General features: G+C 48.7%; 5 protein-coding genes across 5 annotated transcripts; 3 read left to right on the top strand and 2 right to left on the bottom strand.

The window, feature by feature from the left end:
• Positions 1–1,949: 1,949 nt before the first annotated feature.
• On the top strand, positions 1,950–3,467 carry F4812DRAFT_458109 (glycoside hydrolase family 64 protein; the record flags this gene model as incomplete). Its single annotated transcript, XM_047937307.1, has 2 exons — positions 1,950–2,960; positions 3,177–3,467. 2 exons carry the CDS (start codon positions 1,950–1,952, stop codon positions 3,465–3,467), a joined length of 1,302 nt encoding a protein of 433 aa, XP_047791891.1.
• A 776-nt stretch (positions 3,468–4,243) lies between these two features.
• Positions 4,244–6,282, bottom strand: F4812DRAFT_423714 (uncharacterized protein). The gene is made up of 4 exons (XM_047933776.1): positions 6,053–6,282; positions 5,456–5,644; positions 4,775–5,380; positions 4,244–4,659 (listed from the first exon to the last, which is right to left on the bottom strand). The coding sequence occupies exons 2-4, from the start codon at positions 5,589–5,591 to the stop codon at positions 4,532–4,534; spliced, it is 870 nt and encodes a 289-aa protein (XP_047791890.1). The 5' UTR covers positions 5,592–5,644; positions 6,053–6,282; the 3' UTR covers positions 4,244–4,531.
• A 718-nt stretch (positions 6,283–7,000) lies between these two features.
• Positions 7,001–8,305, top strand: F4812DRAFT_450649 (SGNH hydrolase; the record flags this gene model as incomplete). Its single annotated transcript, XM_047936112.1, has 1 exon — positions 7,001–8,305. The coding sequence occupies one exon, from the start codon at positions 7,001–7,003 to the stop codon at positions 8,303–8,305; it is 1,305 nt and encodes a 434-aa protein (XP_047791889.1).
• A 4,977-nt stretch (positions 8,306–13,282) lies between these two features.
• F4812DRAFT_335557 (uncharacterized protein) lies at positions 13,283–15,883 on the top strand. The gene is made up of 2 exons (XM_047931593.1): positions 13,283–13,317; positions 13,384–15,883. Exon 2 carries the CDS (start codon positions 13,526–13,528, stop codon positions 15,785–15,787), a length of 2,262 nt encoding a protein of 753 aa, XP_047791888.1. The 5' UTR covers positions 13,283–13,317; positions 13,384–13,525; the 3' UTR covers positions 15,788–15,883.
• A 1,610-nt stretch (positions 15,884–17,493) lies between these two features.
• Positions 17,494–18,519, bottom strand: F4812DRAFT_458105 (DUF1649-domain-containing protein; the record flags this gene model as incomplete). The annotated part of the gene is made up of 3 exons (XM_047937306.1): positions 17,494–17,681; positions 17,813–18,151; positions 18,444–18,519. The coding sequence occupies 3 exons, from the start codon at positions 18,517–18,519 to the stop codon at positions 17,494–17,496; spliced, it is 603 nt and encodes a 200-aa protein (XP_047791887.1).
• Positions 18,520–18,593: the final 74 nt, after the last annotated feature.

The raw sequence follows: 18,593 nt of genomic DNA, 5'->3' as shown, positions 1-18,593 counted from the left end.
GTCATCCGGCAGCCGGGCTGGGGAATGCGGAGATAGTAACTACCTACTAGTACTAGGTAAGGTTACTAATAAAAGAGTAACGTATTAGTTTAATGGAGATGGAACTTGAAGAGAGGTACTTTCAAATCTTTTGGAGAGAGAAAAATGAACTGGAGTCTGGAGCTACTAGTATTTAAGTTGAACTCTATATTCGGCGGCCCAGTCACATCGTACGGTTTATCCCCCCTCCACCTGTTTTATTCGGGGGTATCCCTTCTACACCCCCCTTTCTGCACAGTGTGGTCATGCTTGGAGGCGATGAGGTAGGGGCTTGAAATAAGGTGGTGTTAGTGGTATGGGACTAATAATAAGTGTACCTTGGCTATGTTTAGTGTATTTCTTAAAGCCCCGAGGCTTGATCGATCGGATGGGGAATCGTGGAGAAGGCAAGGGACAGTAAGAGGTAAGCATGGTTTTTTTTTTCCTCCTCGGCTTTTCTTGAATTAAGCGATCTAATTATGACTTGGTTGGTTTGTATTTGGAGATCTTGGACTTTTAATAGTAACCGAAGCTTGTGATACTGTTACTTTACATTGAGTCTCAAAACTTTACGCTTATAGCTAATAAATATATACGATTGCTTCTATTCTGTGACACTATAGCAGAGTCCCTGGCCTATATTAAAAGAAAATCAGGGATTTATTTATTACCACGTACTAATACTCCATCATAGCCCCTGAATGTCTAGACTTGTCGAATATCCTATGTCAGTTATACTATTTCACCTCAGACTTCATAGCATATTAACATATTAAATACCATCTTCAGCATCTGCATGATAGCAGCTTTGCATCTTTGCATCTTTGCATTCTTCTTACCTATGGAAACTCCGGCGGCCAGCCACAGCCCGACCATCTTCCACTACAGCGGCTCATTTACTTGATATACCCGGCCTTCTCGTTTAGCTGTGAACTCCGAGACAACCAATGCGCGTGTTCACACAGCTATGATTGGTAAAACTTACTATTGGTTCCTCAAAATGGAACAAATTTAGCCAGCCTACAACAGATAGGTCGATGACATATCCCGAAGCATTAGGGATTTTCGTCCTTGGATGAGACGTCATACCTCATGTTCTACAGTCACTTTTGTCATTTCTTCCAAGTTCCTCCTTGCTTTGTATCTCTCTATCACATTTGCCCTTGTCAGCCGGTCATAATTAGATAACTAAATAACAACATGCTACCATCAACACTTATCAACTTCTGTATCCTGCCCTCTCGTATTTACTTTTTGACATGTGCTATGTCATACTACTCACTGGATGAGAGAGGCTTGAAGGGGCCAAGCCAGTTTTGCAACCCTCGTTGGGATGCCCCTTAACCATGGCTCGAATCATATCACATGAAGTTTGTCACACCAACGACACATGATACCAATATTTTTCTTCTTGGGGCTTGGCTATATTCTTATGAAATAGCCTAAGAAGAGCCATCTCCTTGGAGTCCGTGTATCACGAAGTTGCTTTTTGAAGATACTAGTTGAAAGGATCGGATATCAAATGATCGTAGGCTCGGTTCACAAGCTCGGCCTTGAGGGAACATTAGGTAGCTGGACGGCTGCTTTTCATCTTACGTACGCGATATTCGTTCCATGATACTCTGTTGGTTTTCATCCCTTCTCCTTGTTCTACGTCTCTACTCCTTGTTGGTCACAAGTTGCCCCCTTTAACAAGGAATCTCGAGCACATGCTCTCGAGCTCTAGCCCCTAGACTTGGAGATTTCCCAAAGTTGATGTATTTCTAACTTCATATCCAAAACTCCTTTCAGCTTTAAAAACACGAGGACGTCTGCATGTTTCCAGGAGTCTGAACAGTTATCCTATACGCTCATCGCTAGAAGTTAGCTTGGGTTTAACTTACTTACATTTATAGTTGTACATGTTCTAGTCGACTCAGAAATCCGTCAAGATGACGAACCCTACAACCGCGATTGCTATCAAAAACAACACGGGTTCGTCCCAGGCGTATGCATACGTCACTGGGCTTGACATCAACAACAATTACGTCCCGGTGTTCATCCAAGCCGACGGCAAGACTGTGTACCGACCGTCGTCCCCGTCCGCGCCCCAGTCGGCTCTGGGGGCCGATGTATCCATCCCACTGGGTGCTCCAGGGGCCACGACCACCATCACGATACCCCAGATCGCCGGCGGCCGCATCTGGTTCAGCAAGGACGCGAAGCTGACGTTCCTGCTGAACCCGGGCCCGGCCGTGGTCGAGCCCAGCGTGACCAACACCGCGGACCCCAACTACAACATCGCGTGGGGCTTCTGCGAGTTCACGTACAACCAGGCGCAGCTGTTCGTCAACATCAGCTACGTGGACTTCGTGGGGCCGATCCCCATCGCGCTCGAGCTGCGCAACGCCGCGGGGAACGTCCAGTCCGTCCTGGGCCTGCCGGCGGGCGGCCTGGACACGGTGGCCGACCGGCTGGTGAAGCAGAACGCGGCGGACGGCGCGGGCTGGGACAAGCTCGTCGTCAAGGGGCCCGACGGCAAGACGCTGCGGGTGCTGAGCCCGAACAGCGGGCGCGTGGCGGACGGGAGCCTGTTCCAGGGGTACTTCGACGACTACGTGAGCCGGGTGTGGAGCAAGTACGCGGCGAGCGACCTGACGATCAACACGCAGGCGTCGTGGGGCGACGTGACGGGCCGCGTGCAGGCGGGCGCCGGCGGCGGCCTGCTGACGTTCCCCAACGTCGGCACCTTCGCGAAGCCCAGCGCCGGCGACATCTTCAGCTGCTCGACGGGGCCGTTCGGCGGGTACCCCGAGGCGACGCGCGACGAGATGGGCGCGCTGGGCGCGAGGATCGCCGCCGCGCTCAATCGCTCCACGCTGCTGGACAATCCCACCCAGCCGGACGGCGAGAAGATTGCTAGTTACTACAAATCGAACCCGACGAACCATTACGCGCGTATCGTATGTTTTCCCCTTTTCCTTCCCTTCCCTTCCCTTCTCCTTTCCCCCTTGAATTTCCTATGTTTCTACCTAATAGTTCCTTTCTTGATCCTCTTCCTTAATCCCGTCCCTTCCCCTTTTTTTTGCTCCAAGGATGTACCTACCTAGGCTAGGGCACAACCCCCCCCCCCCCCGAAATAAATAAATAAACTAAACTAAACTAACACCCTCCCACAGACGCACGAAGTCAACCTCGACGGCCGGGGCTACGCGTTCCCCTACGACGACGTGGTGCCGTCCGGCGACGCGGGGCCCGACCAGGCGGGCACCGTGTTCGACGCCAACCCGGAGCTGCTGACGGTGACGATCGGCGGGCCGGCGGCCTCGAACGGGCCCGCGAACGGTGGCAGCGGCGGCGGCAAGAAGGGGGGGAAGGATGGCGATGGTCAGACTGGTCCTGCGTCCGGATTCTGGGGTAAGTTGAAGAGCTGGCTGAGCGCGCTGAAGAAGGTTTTGCATATCAAGTAGAGTAGAGTGGAGCAGAGGAGAGAAGGGGAGAGGAGGCTCTAGGGCTATTGTTATTAGTTGTGGCTCCCTGCGCTCGCTGGGAAGGTACCGGTTCATTTGGGCTCGGTCTAGCATCGCATCGCATCGCATCGCATTGGGGAGGGCATTGGTATATAGGTATTGATTGTGGCATGGGTTAGGATCGGTCGCTTTCTTCCCCTTCGTCGTCGTTCGCTTGCCCTTGGCCCTACGGGTTCATGGGCTTGGTTTTCTTGCATTAGGTATTTTTCGCATTTCAAGGCTGCGTGCATTGCTTTTTGGTCGTTTCTTCTTATAGCCTCGTCACTGGCCGCTTGCCCTAGGTTTACATATTACCTCTTACGTTAGGTATTGTACCTATGGCCTATGGATAAGGGGTTATCTAGTTGGTGCTTCAATTATTGCCGTTACTATTACTTGTATATAGTTCCCTCCTTCTCCTTGATCTTGTATATAGTCAGTCTACAGGGCATTATATAAGGTATATATCACCGTACCCCTTTGCCAAGTCTACCTAAACCATATGGCGGTGGCGTATATATTCATCATCTCGCATGTCTACTTGAGGCCGTGCCAACTGCATTCCAAATTGGTAGTAATATCATTGGGTGTTTTAATTGTTGAGGGTTAGGTTTAAGTTATATACATACACGTAAGGGTCTATAGTTTAAACTATAGTTCTACTCGTAACATCATGTCAAGCTCAGTTAACTGCATCAGTCAACAAGTAACACGATTAGGGTTACATCTCCTTTTCCATAAGCAGGGTCAGCATCAAAATCACGAACAACCATTTTTTTTTCTCTCGTAGTTACGATATGATTTGTGTGTCGTAAAAAAAAAAAAATTCATTTTACATCGTAACTAGGAAGATACAAAGATAACAATGCAAATGCCTCGGAAACAAGAGACGCGCCGTCGCGCCGCAGCAGTTAGACATAGGGTTGGAGCCTCCTTACATCTAGGCAGACAGCTCTTAGAAAAAAAGGCATAATCGGAAATCATAGGTCGTCGTTATCATAAATTTTCAGCAGAGCAGTAAAGCTTCAGTGTCGGTGCATTTTGTCCTTGATCTTCTGCCCGATGCTCTTCTTCTCCTTGTGCCCCGACGCATCGGTACCGTCCTTGCTGCCGTTTGCGCCGCCCGGGTGGATGCCTTTCTCCTCGAGCAGACCTAGGTTTTTTCTTCTTGTTAGCTATTTTTATTTCTATTCACACGTGTATCTGTTGAAACTAATGGAGAGTGTGTAATATAACCTAGGTAGGTAGGTGTGTTTTCGGAAACTTACGGTCGGCTTCCCTACCGGCCCCCGGATTCGTGGCGTCGAAGTCCCCGCCGTCAGCCTTCAGGCCGCTGCTCTTAACGTACTTCTCGCCGGTGCCCTCGCCTGTGCTCTTAGCGTTCGGACCGTCTTCGTCCTCGTCCTCGCCCGCGCCTGTGCTTCCGCTGCTCTTGCTAGCGCTCTCTTCGCCAGGAAGGGGCTTGCTCTCGTCCTTTTCGATCTTCCCCGCGTCGCCGCCGTGCTCCCGAGCCACCTCATCAAGCGGCTTGGGACCCGGTCCGTCCAGCTTCTGCGCCTCGTTCGGCCCGGGCCCGTCGCCCTCGGCATCGTTGACGTCCGTAGGCGCGGACTTCGGGTTCGTCTTCGGGTCCTCGGGGCTCCGGGTGTCGTTTTGGGCCTTGGTCGTGTCGTCGGGGGTGCTCTTAGACTTTAGATCCGTTGACGGGTTGTCGGGGGTATCCTTGGCTTCGGCGGCGGTGCCCGTCTCCTTGGCGAACTCGGCGTCCCTGGTGTGTTCCGTCGGTGTTGGCCCGTAATTGGTCTCCCCGTTGGTATGTCCGTTTGTCTGGGCGTTGGAGTTTTCTGCTCTGGCAGCTTGGACGTTGGGATCCTCTGTTTCGAGAGTCCCGGGTTAGTTTCTAGGGTTATATTGGTAGGTAGCAATGGGCTTGGAGAACTAGGTATTACCAATGTTGCCAGCATCGTACGGTTCCCCCTTAGAGGTGTTGCCAGTTTGGCCTGAGATAGGCTCCGTGCCATTTTGCTTACTCTCACCCCAGACAGCCCTGACAGCCGCAGAAGTCACGTTGTTTATGGTCTCCATGGCGAATTGGATATTAAAGTAATATGTTAGATCTAGGTTACGTAGATGATGTGCTTAGGAAATTTAGGTATTAGATATAGTATGCTTGGCAATCAAGAAGAGGGAGTTTATTTAGGTGTTCAGGTCGTAAAGGGGTCTTGTAAATCTGGAGAAATGGAACAGCCAAGCTCAAATGGTAGGTTAAGGTAGTATTATATGGATATTTGCTACCATGTAGCAAAGGACTTACGACAAGGCAGGAGTTGGGCTCGTCTCTGACGTATTTCATCATGGGCATACGATAAGTTCCCTGCAAGGCCTGCACGGGAAAGATGACCGCTTAAGACGGCAACAAAGAAGTTCCTTGCAGGGACCAAATTGTTTCCTTTTTTTTTTCTTTAATACACGGGAATACATAGTATGTGGCTTGACGACATCTAACCCAAAGCTGGGAATGAGACTTTGTATTGGTCGCCACTTACCTACACGCTGACTGACTTATACGTCTTATACGTAGGAGTCATGTGCTAAAGCCAGGCTGGCAGGTAGATATCAAGATACCAAGGCACCAAGGCTTTGTTTTGATCTCGATCTAGAGAAGGAATTTTTAAGAAAATTTTCTGGCCAATGAATATGGACCCGACAGATCAATTCGGTTGCTTCTGCTCATGGTGAATGGTTAAGTCGAGAATAACGTGTGAGGTATCTACACTCAAACAAGGATAAACGTGGAGAAGAGTAGAAGAGGTACCTAAGATGAACGATGACGTTGTGGGGTTAAAGAGAAGTCGACGTCATTGTGTTACCAGGTATGGAGCTGCTCTGAGCTTCTAAGAGCTGCCACTTTTTTTTAATTGTTAAGCACTCATTGCAGGTGCTCAAGGTTCAATTGTCCATTCACATATCTGATGCACAGTAATGCAAACCTTACCTAATTGTTTTTTGCACCATCGAGATACATCATAGGCGTCCAAGCGCAATGCTAAGTCAACTTGTAGGCGCTGCTTGTAGGTTAGGTACCTACCTGGTAGATAGGTTTAGGTGCCTCCTTTTCGAAACTCTTCAACGGGGGTGATTTCGGAATAAAATGCATAATATCTAAATGGCTATCACGAGTTCTCAACGTTTCAGCTGATATCAAAGATAACCGTTAGAGTTGTAGAAGGAACCACGACCCCGCCATTGCCCACGTGCGTACCATAGTAAAGTCATTGGTCTTAGGTCTTATAACTTCGTCTTGTGCCTCATTTATCTTATCTCCTAAATCGCTGCCTTGGTATCTATCTCTACCTAGGTACTCAATAATGAGATTCGTTCCTTGGTTTACCTCAAGTTTAGGAATATACCTTAGGTAGTATCATTCAAATCATGTATCTCGACTGACGGTTTAAGCGAAGCTTAACTGAAGCTGAAGCTGACATGAAATTAAGATGAAGCTTGACTTCGCTATGCGCCCGGCTGCTGTACTCACATCTATTATTTTATCTAGGTTCGTATCTTGTCGTGCACTCCGACAGCATCCTCTGATTGCCTCGGGGGATCATCAATATGCTATCGGACATGGCGTGTCAGGTTATCATCGCCGACCACCATCTCCTATTCCCTCGGCCTCATCTAAGGATATCAAACCAGTCGCCGGCTTCATTGCCCTAGGCGATTCCTACAGCGCTGGGATCGGCACCGGTGTAGATGGCAAAGAGGATGACTGCAGGCGCGGGTTGGGTGCTCATGCCGTTCTGATTGCTTCCGATCTGTTAGCCAGTCAAGGCGGACGAAATTCTACCACCTTTCAATTTCTATCATGTACAGGAGCCACGACCGAACAGATCTTATCCAGTCGCGACGGCAGTCGTGATAGCCAGATCGATGCCTTCAATACTTCCCTACCAGCAGACTTTGCGCTATTGTCAATTGGTGGAAACGACCTCGGCTTCTTTGACATAATGAATGCATGTGTATTTCGCTTCTACAACTTCTACTCTCGTGCCTGCGAGACGGCGCTCAAGAACGCAAGAGACCAGATCGAGAGCGATGAATTTACACGTCGTTTGGAGATCATCATCATAGAAATCCTAGAGAGGGTCCGTTGGGAGAAGAAGCAATATTTCACCATTACCGTCACAGGATACGCCCGGTTCTTTAACGATGTCACCGATGACTGCGACGAAATGAGCTTCGGCGTCTGGTGGAATGGTCCGAAGCTGAAAAAAGACTTGAGGATTCGGATGAATGCAATGGTGCTTACGGTTAATGCCAAGATCCGCGAGACCATCGAAACGATAAACTCGCACTTCATCAAGGACAAAGTCATATTTATTGATTATGACAGGGGGTTTGATGGTCATCGGTTCTGCGAGGAGGGTGTGAAAGAGCCAGATTACGACCGCGAAGATACGTGGTTTTTCCTCGTAGGCGGTCCGGATAACGCCAGAAATGGAACCCGATCGAATCATGTTTCTAACGTCCAGACTTTGCCTCTGACCTCAGCTCTGGTTGACCCATCATCGTGTCTTGAGCCTGCACAGGCATCTGGGGATTGGGGCCGATTGGCTTTGTGCTATATGGCCATGGCGAAGCATCAAGACCCAAGCTTACAGCCTGCCCACGGAGACCTCGTTGCTGAAAACTCGATGTGGTATGTCCCAACATACTACGGCAAGACGTTCCATCCCAGGTCTCTTGGTCACGAGACCATAAGAAACAAAATTTACGAGATATGGCAAACCCTAGAATAGTTGGCTGGCTTAGTATCTCGTTTGCAGTATAGAGTTGCAAAGTAGAAAGCTCTCATACTGGTGATAGCATTAGGTATGCTAGGTACCTAACCTTCCACGCCACGTCTCATTTGAATCTTCTGGGTAATGGTGACGCTTCTACATGGTTACTTTTCTGAATATCGCCTTCCGAGCTACTTGCTTACATGATTTTATATCTCCACGGTTGGGTTGGATACCCTGGATACTCCAAGTTGACAATTTCTCATTATCATATACCCCTTCTATTTTGCTTTTTCTCTTTCATTTAGAACACATATGATGACCAGAAACGTCTGCTGGGTTCACTATAGCATTTCTTAGGAGGAGCTATGTTAACAAAGTTGACTGTGCCAATTCAGCCAATGATTATCGTATATTTTTAGATGTACAATACTTAAAATAGAGCTTCAAAACGTCTAACCACATATAATAACTACCTCCTATGTAAATATACCTACATAGTATGTCAACAAACATGTTTTCACGGATTGAGAGGATTCGTAGCAACAACCTCGTACCAGTTTGATACTAAATGTAGACTTTCACAATTGTCTCCACTGAACGATAGCCTATTCGAAGGATAGGCATACAAACAATTGCTTAGAAACACGGCCTCGAAATCTGGCCTGTAAATCCTTCCATTCCTCCAAGCAGCCGTCAGAATACCACCGATGCAACCAACGTATTGATAGTAGGGGTTTGACCGAAACAAAAAAGATTCATTGTATTTGGCCTAGACAACCGGACCAATACTGGCCAAGACCAGTGAAAAATTGCTCGATTTGATCGAAGAAGATTTGCGCGTTGGAATCAGTCCTAGAGCCTGGTGACTCTATCATCTGGCCGTATCCTCACTGCCAGTCAATTCGTGCTGAGCGTTATCGACGCCCAACGTGAGCTTTCGCCTGACCTACCAACACACCCCTCCGACCTCTCACGGCTCAAGAAGGCTGTCCGCGCCAAAAATTCCGGTAGCGCGAATGGCGGCGACGAGCAATTTCGGGGGGTTCGTCTCTCGTCAGCGCGAGAGACTTAGTGGCTATTGCGCGTTTCCTAGGCCGGCTGGCTCGAGAGGCCAAGTCTGCCTAGGTCCTAGGACTTTGTAGATCTGAATATTGCTTCACACCGTCTCTTCTCCCGGCTGACGTTTCAATGGTATTCCCGGGCGAAGGGCCGTGGCCTGATGGTTGATTAGGTTACAGGTACCTTAGGTTAGGTAGGTATTGGAGAACGCTTACAGACAAACTGTTCGCCGGTAGGCTCGTGGGCTTGTCGAGCTACTAGGTAGCTGCCATATAGTACGGCCTAGTATGGCCAGGCATCTCACGGACGAGGACGGCTCTTTGGGCTTGGGACGAGGGGGGGGGGGGGGGGTAGGTATCGACCAACCCGACGGCGGCCACGAGCCTGGAATTCCCGCGTTTCATAATTTATCGCATCTCGTAAGGCGGCTTTGGAAACACGATTACCTATTGTCACGTCATCGAAGGTTAGCCCACCTGAATGCTCTCAGTCGAAGCTATTCTCGGACAATTCCTAGGACCTAGCATACGCGATATGTTTGGACGGAGTATATTACTCGAGGCCTCACGCTATTTACTAACTTAGGTAGTTTATACTATCTACACTATGCCATTTACACTTTCCAGCTCAATGCGATGTCTGTACTGACGCGGCACGCAGGTTCGGAGGTCGGCTGACCTGCCTCATTGGGCGTTAATGGGAAACGAGTAGAGCAGGGGTACACGATGTAAACCCCAAGACGGGGAGCGCGAATCAACGGTGAGCTTTGGGGGGAAGATATAAATTTTTTTTTTTTTTAATTTTTTTTTTTAGTATGATAGCGTATATCCAATTTATGGCCGTATGGTTAAGTACCTCTTTTTGGCTTTTTGATAGTCGTAATGAATTTAGTAAGGCGCCATGCTGCTACGCAATATCAAAACTTGATACCTACCTGTGTATGGTACGACCTCTGGAAAAATACAATCCCTGCCAATGGAAGACGGCGAAAAAGGATCATGGGTAAAACCTGTGATCGCCGTGGTGCAGCTGGTGGCCGAAGTGGCGACGATAAGACCTTAACGGATGCGGCCCCATACCGGGAACCGAACTTGGGGAAAGTTGAAACTGTGCTCTTTGCTCTGCTCTTTGCTCTGCTAGGAGATATTTCTGCAGTGGCTTTCATTCCTGGCAGCCAGCCGCCCGGCTTATGTGGTTCATTGCCGGGACTGGCTCGTTTTTAATTAATTAAAGCAGCCAGAAAAGGACTGCTGCACGTTTAGGTATATGACATTGTTTTAGAGTTGCTTGGGACGGGAATAATACATACCTAAGGTACCGTATATGAATATTAGATTCACACAGCTCGTACTCGAATGGAATCGATTGGGAACAAGAATTTAGATCGTGTTTGAAAGCTTCCCGGGAGCACATCGTACTATGTATACTACCTAATGTACCTAACTGCGTTAGTGTGTGCTACATTATATGTACCTAGGTATGTAGTACATTGCTTTACCCTGTGGCACTGTGGTTAGGTATGTATCGTGTAAGAGGTAGTACGTCCCTCGCAGTTTAATTAGAAAAGTCGAGTCAGATCGAGACGGGAAGGCTTTAGTCTAAGATGGGCCTAAGGCGATCGCCGGAATCAGGAATGGAATGGAGTTTAATGGGACCCGGCTGTCAGGTTACGACCATGATATCATGGCTCATTCGGTTACTCCTGGGTTATTCTTGGTCTTTTTCTTCTTACATCTAGTCCGGGTATTATCAAAAAAGATGGCGCCGGCAGATGTGGAATTCCAAAGCTGCTGCTGCTGCTACACTAAGACGGGATCGAAAATTCAATATGTCCCATACCAACTCTAGTTACTAGGTACCCCTTTTTTCCTATACGAGCCAGACTTTGGACTTTCGGGCTAGAAAGCAAGTTAGGTACCTAAGGTAAGTAAGTTAGGTATTTAGCCAATTTTTTAGTGCTAACAAAAAAATCGAGAGAGTCAATTTCTTTATTGCCAAGTCAAGGGAATGAATGTATTCTATATTGAATTCCTTGCTTTACGTAGCGCCCTATTTTACATTCGATACATTTGACATCTATCGACTTCAGTCTAGGACATTTAGGTCAGGTACCCGATAGCGTAGGATAAGACAAGGTTCGAAATGGATTGCTGGAATAGGAAAGCTACATCATACATCATTTGCGCTATGCATGCACTATGCATAGCTCTTATGCAGTCTTATGCAGCATCGCGCATAACTAATCCATTTAAATCCATTTATGGGCTTTATGGGCTTTTGCCAAGGTGGTATGAAGTTAAAGGCTCCACGGTGATTGGCTAGACGCGTTTCTCAGGCATAACAAAGGAGAAGTCGCGGTGACGCGCTCTCGCGTTCCAATCATTTCTCTTTCTCTTCCCAATTCTCAAACACTTTTGCAGCACGTCCAGCAAAGTACGCGCCATCTTCCTGACCAATCATTTTCGATTCGTCTCGCCAATTTTAAACACTCGTACCATCTTTCAGCTACCATTCTACACACATTCATTACAGTCAAAGTCAGTCTACAGCTGGGGAATCTGAAGAATAGGAATAGTCTTGGGAGATAGTCGGTGCGACGTGGCCCTTTCAAGTCCGAGTCCCCAAAGAGCAGACAACCTCGACTCGAGCCTTGGACCTTGAGATGGGTTGTTTGCTTTCACATTCCTGAGGGTTTGTTGGTTAACTCTGCCTATCTCGCATTCGCCCTCCTTCGGCTTCGGCATTGGCATCTACCAATAGTAGCAAGTAACAATCAACTACCCGTCCATCAATAGGTCGTCGTAATTACAACATACAACAACCTAGTTGATATCTGATATCTCTTTTTACTATCACGGGTAAACAGCATATTTTAGACAATCTTTCAAACACGTTCAACAAACAACCCAATTTTTTCTTCCTTTTTTTACTTGACACAAATTGCAAACTACGACCATATCGTCGTTCGCAATTCGGTTTGCACAGCCTATTGCAATTGGATAGGGTTCGCAGGCCAGAGAGGAAAGAAGAGAAAAAAAAAAGAAGAGAGAAAAATACTGAGACAGGGTTTTCGTCCTGCTTCGAGACCGCATTACTATCAAAAATTGGCCAACCAGAGCACGTGCGGGAGCACATCTTTCAATTCCCCCACTCCGTAGTCACTAGGATTCGGTCAACTTTTCGCTTCACATTCCTTGCAACTTGGTCTTGCTTGGTCTGGCAGTTCTTGTTTAAAACAAACCTTGTTAGCACTTGCCATGGTCGTATCAGCCCACGACGCTATCGTCCAATCCTATCCTGTCTTTCACCTCCATCTTCCCATCCGCACATCCACGAGCGGGTCTACCTAAGTGGATCTTTTGCTGAGTTGGCGTTCGACTTTCTGCCAATCCTCGCTCGCTCTATGCCACTTCCATTAGCCCTATTCGGTCTTCACACTACTCACCCCGGTCCTGGTTCAATCTATTTTCTGCGTGCCGGCCCTGCAGCCTGAGAAGTCTTGCACTTGCAGACTTGCGGACTTGCAGACTTGACACACCCTTCGCTCGACTTATCCTCTTGGTCGGTCTTAACTCCAAAGGCATTCTTGTGCTCTATCGCACCTTGTAACGCCCGGCATAGCCAACAGAGAGGAGGTACCCAAGGTCGACGAAACAATTCAGTATCTCGATCCCCCACGAACCGGCTCTCCATCTCCTCTTCATCTCCTTTCCACCCCCCCTCTTCTCTCTTTCTCCATCGCCTCCCTCCCTCCATCTATCAACAAGAAGAACGACTTTCCGCCTTAACACTCCCTACGATATCAATGACAGCATCACAGCGACTATTGTGTATATCGTTATTTGAACTTTACGACAGAGGTTCACTTTTGAGACCTTCTATGCTTTAGGCACGGCAAGTGCCTGATACCTGGCGCGCCACAAGCAACCCTTGCTTCGTGGCTCCACAGCTCATTAAAGTCGCCCACCGTGAGTTCTCACTGCGTACTAGATCGTTCCATTTTCACCAATCTTTCAATCGTTACGCAGCCTAAGAAGCGGGATCGAGAAACCTTAACTTCCAGACGGATTACGCTTTAAGTCACAACCATCAATCGTATCTATATCCTAACCAACGTCGATAGCAAGTACGATAGTATTGCCGAGCGACGAACAAACCTTAAGAACACTGGCCAATATGGTCAAACCATCGCTTCTGTCGGCCAGTTCTGAGCCGCTTCACATATTCCAAGATGACTACCTGGACCAGCCCGCCCCATCTATCAGCCGGGCACCGATGCCCTCTGTTAACAAGCAGCAATCCCCTCGCCGGGCCCTTCAGAGCTCAACTGGGAACGTAATATTTAATCCGCCTAATGCGCACGCAAAACAGAACTCACCCTTCAAGGCAACCGGACGCACCGCCACTTCCCCGTTGACACCGCTCAGATCGCATGGTAGCAAACTCAATGCCGTATCGATACTACCCCCTGCGGCGCATGGACAGACAACAGATTCGATGCAGAAGAAGCAGCCGCTAATGTCCAGATTCAAGACTGTTGTTCAAAAACCCCCAGTGGATGCAAATGCAGGTTACGGAAAAGAGAATGTTCATCCTACGCTATATCCCGCCCCGTCCACTTTCAACATAAACCTGGAGAATTATTATCAGAATGCACCGCCCAGGAAACGAGGATTATTGGAGGCCGCACCTATTCAAGACTCGAGACCCGCAAAGAAGACCAAGCTGGAAGAATCTCCCTTACCGCCGCCCGATTCCTTCCCTGCGATTGAGGATACTGGCGCGAAGCCCTCATTTAGTTATGCTCAGCTAATCGGAATGGCAATTCTGCGGGCCCCTCAAAGGCGACTTACGCTCTCGCAGATCTACAAGTGGATTTCAGATAACTTCTCTTTTTATAGTGCTCAAGATGCGGGATGGCAAAATAGTATTAGACATAACCTCTCACTCAACAAGGCCTTCATTAAACAGGAGCGACCAAAGGACGACCCGGGTAAGGGTAACTACTGGGCTATAGAGCCGGGAATGGAGCATCAATTTATGAGAGAAAAGCCGAGCAAGAAATCTACGACTGCCATGGGAAACCCTCCTTTTATGTCTGGCAGGGTTGAACCCCCCCGTATTGAGCCTATTAATTTCCATGATGGTCTGCCTTCTCTCCCTCCAGTGCTTCCCGCGCAGCCAAACCCATACATACACGATTCAACTGCGGGATCCCAAGGCCCGGGCCATGCTGCACCTGAAGTATCGTCTGACGCTACTATTCCGCTATCAGATAATGTCGGACCGGAAGAGCAACCAGAGAAGAGCCAAGAACAGGCCCTGGTTCCGGAAAGTGGATCATATTCCCCTCTCCCTCCTGCAATACATTCATCACCTCCGATCCCGCGCCGCATGGAAGCTCGGAGTAACACACCTCCTCCGATCAGGAGAGAGCCACCTTCATCTGGCCCGCATAAGCGCGGCCATGGGCGCAAGTATGCTTCGATGGATGCCTGCATGGACGACAGCGGATATATATCGTCATTAGAATCGTCGGCTATGCGCCCAAGGGGTAATCGCATCCTTAGTTCAGGGACCGACCGTCCTCGAATCAAGCGAGGACGAGCTGAAGAAGAGATTGCTCGGCTTCGTGCCTCATCTTATGACAGTCCTACGAAGGGACGTCCTTACGAGTTGGCTCCTCCCTCTTCGTCACCATTAAGACGAGCAAACGGCGCTGGCCAAATGCTACCTCCTTTAACCCCTGCCGTTAAAATTAAGCCGCCGCCGAAGCCTCCTGCTTCCGTCTCGCCCAACACAAACTTGCGCATACACAGAGACAACGTCAGGTCCATGCTTAATTCGCCACTTCGTCGTGTTAGTAACATAACTGAAGATACAATTCCGTGGAGCCCGGCATTCCAGATAGACGACTCGATTTTCAACTTCAACGACTTCGTCACGGATTCTACAGAGTTTGATATTTACCAGGATCAGTCCTTGGATGCCTTCTTCGGTGCTGCGGACAATGGCTCTCCACTGAAGCGCTCGGCCAGGAGGAATCGCCTTGATCGGTCTATATCCATGAGTGCCCTTGGCGACCTTACAAATTCTGCATCGAAAAGGTCGATAACGTCGGCCCCCTTGCTGAAAGCGCCGGCCTCAGGAACCCCTCTGTCGTATGAGACACCGAGCAAGGTGTTCGAAGACATATCCTCTCCCAGCAAAATATTCTTAGAATCCCCTTCGAAGAATGTTTCTACTAAGAACAGCTGGGTCGGCCTGGAGGACTTTTGCACCTCTCAATTCTTCGAGGACGAAACGGACGAGAGCACGGGTATCGATATCCTTCAGGGCTTTGAGAGAATCGGTGGTAGCCAGCCTCCGCGTGGGCTGCCCGCATCCTCCAAATCCTCGAGGGCGCCTCTGGGTCGTAGTCTTACGACCAAATTTTAAAGCGCCTGCGCTGCACCTCATAGGGTGATGACCTATCACATTGATAATGATTACGAATAATGACCTCATTGCATTCCGGATATCTTCAATTCGATTGCGTTGGATGCGCTGCCTACCTTCGAAGGATATAGACCTTTTCGCCTATCTTCTCGCCCCGCGGTTGGCGTTCTTGCCTATTGTTTGATATCATAATGACGATACGTGTCAAGTACATATTTTCAGCACAACGCCTACATAATGAGATCTGGATTTTCTCATTTGCTTTTTTACTTGGGTTTTGTCTGGCGCAGATACGGGATAGGCCGAAGTTATTGTCTCCCTTGTACACGTGGTGCTCTTTAGCCTACGATCTTTAGTGGAAACACGGAAAGCATGCGATAAGGCGTTGGTCGGTTGGAACGTACTTTATTAAGGAAGGAAAGGCAAAGGGGAAACAAGGAAACGTGTTGAGGCGCAACGCCTCCGGAGGAGTTTTTTGCGAGTTTGGAGAGGAAACTTATTTTCTTCGGTTGAGATAGGGGGAAATATATCTGCTCTAGTGATAATTTTTTTATGCTTTTGCGAGCACGGAACGGACGGACAGATAAGCCAGGTTAGCCTATATGAAGGCATGCAATCATTGGAGTTAGGGTTTGTCTTGCCAGTACTTTTTTCTATCAGTACTCGTTACGCAGTACTCTTAGTCCGGCCTTATGCCATAACATGGTCTTATTTTTTTTTGCTCCCACCTCAGAGCTCTCTTCGATTTGTGTGATGGTTTCTGTTCCCATTGTGACTTTGTACTGTATTGTAGGGTTGTACTCGCTACGTTAGGTACGTTTGTCTACCTAGGTAGGTAAGTAACTCAGACTAGCATTATTAATAATATCACTACTACTACAAATATGATGCCACAGGGGATGTTGGCTTAGCTCACACGGACAGTTCAGGTATGATGTGTGTAGATAATTTTTTGTATGTATTTTTATTGTGGGGGGTATCAATCCGTGTGTGTGTGTGTTTTGTTTTATCTCGGTGTAGTGTTTATAATCACAATTACACCGTCCTTAAGTATGATTCAATCCGTGAAGAAAGCCCAAGTCTATCGTAGGTAGGTAGGTAGGTAGGGGGAGGATAAGAGGGATTAAAAGGGATAAGGAGGGGGATGGGGATGGGGATGGGGATGGGGTGCAGACCGAATTTCCCGAGCGCCCCGCGGTGTTATATCCCCAGCCCAGCCTGATGAGAAGTCACGTATTAGGTGAAATATATGAAGGCCATCCCATCCATCATCCCTTTTCCTTTCCCTCGGAGGAATTTCTCTCATGTAGGATTCCCTTGCTCGCTCCCTTGCTCGCTCCCTCGCTGGCTCGTTTTCTTTGTTTTCCTCCTCTCCAACTGTTCCTTCTTGCTCCGTCCCATGCGTTATTGCCATTATTGCCTCCACTCCATCCTTGGTAGCTAGGTGCCTAGTTAGCTAGCTAGTTGGTTAGTATTATATCCCCCCCTTGGCCTCGATTAGCCTACTCCCAAATTCTATAGCGTGCCCGTGTCCCTTCTCGCCTGCTCATGTATGTATGTATGTTCGTGCATGGTATATCCCACATGCGCTTACGCAGCTCAACTCATGTTATACGTTGTGTATCTCTCACCCTTGGGTCCCGCCAATACCCGATGGAACGCAGAAAGAAGGGGAGGGCTTAGTTTAGTAACGTTGGCTTAGATGCCTAATATATGCCAATACGCGTAGCCCACCCGGCGTCTTTTTGGTTGACGTTGATCTGGTAGGGGAAGGGGTTGGCCTCGCTGGTGGTTATGGGCGGGATGTGGTCCTTGTGGGTGTTGACGCAGGTCACGATCTTCATGGCGGTCGTGAGGAGGGTTTGTTCCATGGCTTTGCGGACTTTGGCTCGTTCTAGTATAGTATCATGCGTATTAGTAGATGCGGACGAATGAATGAATAGCCTCATCTCCTTTGGAGGAGAATTTTGTGTGGACTTGAGAAGGAGGAGGGGGAGGGCGAAATAAAGGATAGGGGGGACAAACCGCTCTCCGTACGAGGTTCCGCCACGGTGACTTTCACGGTCCAGGACTCCCAGCAGACCTCCTCGTCGCCGCCGCCGTAGGGGAGGTACCACGTCTTGCGGCGCTTCTTCTCGAAGAACTGGACGGATATGTTACCGCGACCGCCGGCGCTGCGGTGGGAATGGGTATTCGAGTGCGTTCGTTCGGCGTCGAGCTCGCGCGCCAGCTCGGCGGCACGCTTCTCGATCATGGTGTCGAGCTCGGCATCTTCGACGTAGGGTAGCGTGATGTCGAGGACTTCGCGCGAAAGCGGTAGCAGCGAGGGGAAGAATCGGTGGAAGAAGATGGTATGTAGGATTCCTACGCCGAGAGTTGTAACGCGTTAGCTTTTGCTTAAGTACCTACCTAACCTATGTAAGGTCGACATATATATATTTCTTTTTTATAGGTAGGAAGATCTGTGGGGAGGCGCAAAGGGGGAAGAGGGGGGAGAATATGGAGATTTGTTATCGTGGAGACGATGGCGGATGGACGGACAGAAGAGAGAGAGAGGAAGGGAAAGTGGTGATGATAGGTAGACGACAAGGTCGATGACGGTCGCGGGGCATATGATTGGATGCAGGGCATTATTTCCATTTCTTTTTTTAAATACCTCTTACTACATCGCGAACTGAAGCCGGGTCGGCGAAAGCCTCGAGGATAAATTCTTGGGGTTTTTGCTGATCCATCGCAAGTGTAAAAATGCCAAATTACGGTATGGTTCTGCTTTGTTTAAGAGGAAAGTTTTGCGGATTTATTGACG

This window comes from Daldinia caldariorum, assembly GCF_022478825.1.
Source record: "Daldinia caldariorum strain CBS 122874 unplaced genomic scaffold F4812scaffold_5, whole genome shotgun sequence".
Classification (NCBI taxonomy): Eukaryota; Fungi; Ascomycota; class Sordariomycetes; order Xylariales; family Hypoxylaceae; genus Daldinia; species Daldinia caldariorum.
The sequence above is the reverse complement of the archived record's forward strand: the minus strand, read 5'-3'. Positions and strand labels throughout refer to the sequence as shown.